Raw genomic sequence first — 6000 nt, forward strand, 5'->3', positions numbered from 1 at the left:
ACGATATTCCGTGGAACAAAACATAAGATGAGACCATGAAAGTACACAAGCGAATAATTCACACCACATGCATTCGGTGAAAGGACAAAATATATTTTTATCTAAAGATGTGCTTTATCTGACTCACTGTATTGCTTCATGTGCTTTGCTGAACTATTTGATCACTTCCTCATCAGGAATTAGTTTTACCTAAGCATGTACTTGCTGGTTTATGAAAGGAAACTCCACCTTATCAGAGACACAGTCAAAAGACACAGTCATCCAAAGACACAGTCAAACTCCACCTTATCAGAGACACAGTCATCCAAAGTAGCCTCAAATTTACCCAAACGATCGTCTTGTCAAAAGAAGTCCATCTTCTAATTGCCATTCAATCCACATTCTATATCACAGAGTAATTAACAACCTAATAACAGAAAAATAGGCTACTCCTCTAATCAATCTTCAATGAGATATGAAACTCGTCACAGATCAACTCACTTCTCCATGATTAATAATTTAAAACATACCACACACCAGTGAGTATCCTAATGCATCAATAACATATCAAACTCACACATAATAAGTTCATGTTGCTGCAACATTTAGATCATCAAACTTAATTAAGCACCAACACAAACACACACACATGCGATTATTTATGTAAAAGTAATTTTTTTCTTTCAAACCCATTGTTCATCCGCAGATGACTGTATTTATCTCAACTTCCCTACTTATTCAATTTTAGATTTTTCTTCACTTTTACGTGCGACGCGGGGTCGGAATCGACAATACAGTAGTAGCAGCAGGCGAATTAATACACTTTTCTTCACCCCTCGCCACCACGCCGCCACGCCCACCGCTCCTCCATCGCCATCTCTCGCCGACACGACCACCTCTTTGCCTCGCCGGATCTGATCTAAGTTGACTGCTGAATGAGAGGCCATTCTAGGAGGCGTAGAAGTCATAGCCCTGCTCCTCAATGTCGCCGGAACCCAAGCTATGATCGATGGTTAGATTGGCATCAAAATATGGAAAAAGAGAGGTATACAACCTTATATTCAATCGTTCGTCTTCTTCTGCATTCTTCTCTGTTGTTTTGGTCGGATTTTTGGGTTCTTTAGTTTCTGTTTTTGTAAGTGGATCAGATTAGCTCCACTAATCTTGAATTGCTCCCATGATTCCGTGAAGTACCAATATATTCCTTATAAAATATTGAAATAACTTCCCTCATTCAATTTTTTTTTTCATTAATATTATAAAAATTTCATAATAATTTCATAATGGCAATGTTGTGAATATTCCCAAAACTCCCCTTTTATATATTGTATAGATTTTGCCGAAATCAGTTTCCCCCAATCCACGGGAAATCTGATAAGTTCTTCATTTTCGCAACCAAATTTAAAATATCAAATCCAAACACAATTTATAATATTAGGGACAATAACCCTTTTCAAAATTGTACATTGGTTGTTTGTAATAATAATACATTCCCAATAATAAATTAAAAGGGTATTGGCTAGGGATGTCAATCGGGTCGGCCCATCGGGTTTCGGGCCAACCCTATTCGGGTTGCGGGTTAATCGGGTGCGGGCTAGTCGGGTTATGATTTCTTTCGGGTTATAAAAGTTCAACCCTAACCCTAAAAGCTCGGGTTTCGGGCTAGCCCATCGGGTTAATCGGGTTGCTATCGATAGGATTAACATGCGATCAATCCCATAAATAATGATGAAAATTAGTTATATTCATTAAATGTAAAATATTTAATAATGATAAATTTGAGATATATGATTAAACTCAATTATAAACATAATCAAATACTAATATTTGAGATATTTCGTAAAATTTTAATGCATATTTTAGAAATTTAAATAATTTTTTAGTGAATTTAAAGTTTTTAGTTTATATATCAATTATTATATTAATAAAAATTCAATATATAATTTATATATTAATATAAAATTGAAAGTTACTTTTTTTAGTTATCTATAATTAAGTCGAATTAGGAGTAAAAATTAGAATAATAAAAATTTTATCGGGTTTTCGGACCAGCCCATTGGGTTTTCGGGTCTGGCCCTAACGGATTGCGGGTTAAGCGGGTGCGGGCTAGTCGGGTTGTGATGTCTTTCGGGTTATAAAAGTTCAACCCAAACCCTATAAATTTGGCGGGCTATTCGGGCCAGCCCACGGATTGCAGGCTACATTGACATCCCTAGTATTGGCACCAAATATCATGAAACTTTCAAAAAAAATTATTTTTTCTCACGAACTTTGAACTTGACCTATAATAGATCAATTATCTCCCTTTAAAACCCATACTACCATGGGATCTTTGTTGTTTCAAAGATCCGTATGAGAAGACATCACAATGCACTGGGGAAAAAAGATGTGCCTTTGGAAAGGATTTTGGTGGCAAGATCAAATCAAACAAGCAAGTAAAATATATCAAGAAACGCATTAGATAGAAATGTCGAATTGTAAAATCTACCCATCCTCGCATCGGATGCACCAGCTACTAAGAAATTCTGATACTGCTACTAGACAAGTCATATAAACTTCATGCATCAATACCATCTTATCAAACTAGCACACACAAGTTCACTATGCAAAATCGAATGGGGTAGTGAGCTGCGCAGGGTGGCAAGCCAGGTTAAAGATCGACTAATTTTCAAGCAACGGCCTCCTCAAGCAGCATCTGATCAAAGTGCCAAACACCTAACGTTCCAAGAAAAGATATTGTCATCAGGACCAGAAACGGATATGAAACCTCAATGGTATGAGAAATGCTTTGACATTATTGATACTCAACAAAGTAAAGATGAATCAGAAGCAATGCTAATAAAAAATTGAGTTTTGTTCTGAATTCTCCTTACCGTGGCCTTTACCCACTCTCCTCAACTGTGCAACATATTCAGATATTTTCTTGATAGATTCCACCTACAAAGCAAATATTAGTTACAGCCCTACCGAAAAATACAACGTGAAAGCATCTTGGTAAAGCACAAGATTTGGTCATAAAATCCAAACCTGCTCCCCCAAGTACTCGCTCTCAACAAAATCAGTCAGTTGCACATCATTGCATTTAGAGGCTACCTGTTATAGATCAAACCAACTTAATAAGAAAAACTCGAACTAAAGCTGGTGAGTGCACAACCACACACCGGAGTCCAAAATACCACACCCATAACTTTTTTTCAATTTTCTTGAAAGTCTTAAATTAAACACCTGCCTTCATTACACAGACACACAAAAGAAAGCACAAAAGGAGGACTTACAGCATGTAGATTTAGAAGCTTCTCATTAGTCAACTTTTCTAGAGACAGTGCCAACTCCATAGCTGTAATATAAATGAAGCAAAAAGAAAAGGGCAAACATGTCATATAAATAGACTTTGACGAATGTATAAATTGCTCAAATTTTAAGATGAACAACATCATTGGACATATTGAGGTGATGAAGCACAGTGCAATTTTCATGGAAGACTTCAAACATTTGCTCCAGTCACTTAACCAGTGTCCCTCACCCCTCCCCCTAGAGAAAGGAAAGAAAATTTCTTGATCTCTCTCTCCCATAAGAAAAAACCTATGCAACTTGTCCACACTTACATAACACTTAATCCAAATATGTTCCTCTAAGACTGCAATACACTGTACACATAAATACTATGCGCTCATGAAGACAAGATACGTAGAAAGAAGCAAATGCTTTTCTATCATAGCATTATTGTAGTATTTTATGATGTACATGTTGTCCTTTCACTTAAAACTGAAAATTTCTACTTGAAATCATAAGTTTTTAAGATAATACTTGTCAACTTTAGTAGACCTACTCCAAAAGGTAAATCAAAGAAAATTTATCCTAGAACATCTCTGGTTCCTACCATAAATATTACCACAGAATTATACTCCAGAACAACTATGAGCTATTTCACAACTTGAACAAAGCATTCTCCCATAACCATACCCAAAAATCCATCAAAGCCTACCATGATGACAGGAGTCCAAAAGTTGCACAAAGAAAATTACAAATCGAGGAGCCTAAATTTCAATATGCAACTTATATTCCAACCACCACACAAAAATCTATGATATATTGATATAAATACATTGTTGGAAAGTTAAAAGAGGCTTTGAACATCAGTCTCACATACATAAAAAAGACCTACTCCATAGCGAGCAACTTGAAGTTTTTGGCATGCAGTGAACTAGATCAAATATTCATCTCAACATGGGACATCAAATTTTCCATGTCTTGTTCTTTTCATAATTCAGAATGTATTCAGGCAAGAGATGGAGAAAAAAATCTAAATTTTGTTTTGGAGTAAACAAGGCTATAGAAGTATCAATTGAAAGAAAATAACATTAAAAACATGTCTTGAAATTATTAGAACTAGGGATAAAGTCTTAAAAATCAATATTTTGAAAAGAAATTTCATTATAATATTACTATAATATTGAAAAATAAATGGAGATGCATTATATGGTAATACTTCTTCGATTGATTATTATCTCTGTATTCGGGATATATTTAGCTATGGTGCTCAGTATTTTACGCCGCTGATCAAAATACTGTGAAGGTTGCATGGATTCATTTGATTCCTAGGGTGGCAAGAAACAGTGAAATGGAGGTAGTAATGTGAAGAAGGGAATAGACTCTAAGGGTGACATCAATAGAGAAGGAAAATAAATAAAAAGATGGACATGAAAAATCAAGGCAAATAACTCGAAGTCTAAGGCTGACAAGAGACCATACATAGAGACAACTAATCCTTTATCACTACTCAAGCTTAACTGTAAGGTGTGCAGTGGGCCACACAGGGAGCTAATCACACAAAAGCATGCCACTGAATAGGGATATTAGTTTGTGAATACCTCCAAATATAAAGCTGCGGGTATATAGAGACTGGAAACATTTCCCTAATTTATTAAACACAGCGAAAATAAATGGGTGATCAAGACAAAATTCGGTCCCCGTCTTTGAAGTAAACATTTGGATAGGCATGAGAAATAGGTTGATGTTTTCATTTGGACAAGTGCTCATCTACCAGCCATTCAATTATCGGATCCACAGCACCAGTCATTATACCCCATCCACCGATAATATCTTCACATTAGACTCAAAATATCGCAATATAATCAGGAAAGAAGTATTACCATACAATGCATCTCCTTTCTCCGCATGATCGAACTCCGAAAGCGGCATCACAATCGACTGCAGCTTCACTTTTCCGCCTCGCTTGTTCTGGATACAATCATACAATTCAAAATTTATTACGAAGATTACTTCACGACTGAGCTATGCTAAGACTACAATAGTGATTAAAATCATCACACCTGGTATTCCATCAATTTTTCAGCATGCTCTCTTTCTTCAACACTAGACTCCTTGAAAAACCTACAATAAATCAAATCAAAACCCCCAAATTTCACTCAAATCAACGGCAGATAATAGTTCTCAAAGCGAAGCAAGGTGTAAGCAGCTTACTTAGCAAGTCCTTTGAGAGCAACGTTGTCTCTATCAAAATAGGCGAACATCGCGTGGTACACATACGAAACATTGTACTCCACGCTGTAATTCACCAAAAACCACACAGATCAGAGAAAATACAATCTCAATTCGAATACGAGAATCGGAAAAACAAAATGAAAAATTAACCGAGGAAAACCTACTTGATTTGTTCGTTGATGGCGGCCTCACAGTCGTCGGAATACTTATGGCGAGCAAGAGAGGCTTGAGAGACGCTAGGCACAAGCATGAGCTCCTTCTTGACCTCTTCGAACGGCTCGAAAACGACGCCGGTTAGGGGCTTGCTGTTGGTGTGCTTGGCGGCGCACACCGCGAATCCATTTCCGTTTCTCCCGTCGAGATTCTTAACCGCGAGAGAAGAGGAAGTTGAGAGGAACAGAGCGCTCAAATTTTCAGCCTGCGAATTCAACAGATTAAACGCAGGCGCAGCTTTGAGAATCATTTTTCTTAGTGTGTTTTTTGGGAGAGAGGAAGTGATGGATGAGTGAGTGAGTG

The 6000-nt window shown here is 36.8% G+C and overlaps 1 protein-coding gene across 1 annotated transcript; it reads right to left on the reverse strand.

Annotated features, from left to right (window-relative positions):
• Positions 1 to 2399: 2399 nt before the first annotated feature.
• Positions 2400 to 6000, reverse strand: LOC125222727 (ferritin-2, chloroplastic-like). The gene is made up of 8 exons (XM_048125494.2): positions 5649 to 6000; positions 5464 to 5547; positions 5313 to 5373; positions 5133 to 5220; positions 3255 to 3316; positions 3007 to 3072; positions 2853 to 2916; positions 2400 to 2694 (listed from the first exon to the last, which is right to left on the reverse strand). The coding sequence occupies exons 1-8, from the start codon at positions 5945 to 5947 to the stop codon at positions 2648 to 2650; spliced, it is 771 nt and encodes a 256-aa protein (XP_047981451.1). The 5' UTR covers positions 5948 to 6000; the 3' UTR covers positions 2400 to 2647.

The sequence above is a fragment of the Salvia hispanica genome, chromosome 1, assembly GCF_029641045.1.
Source record: "Salvia hispanica isolate PSC_SH4W2 chromosome 1, Shi_PSC_v1, whole genome shotgun sequence".
Lineage (NCBI taxonomy): Eukaryota > Viridiplantae > Streptophyta > Magnoliopsida > Lamiales > Lamiaceae > Salvia > Salvia hispanica.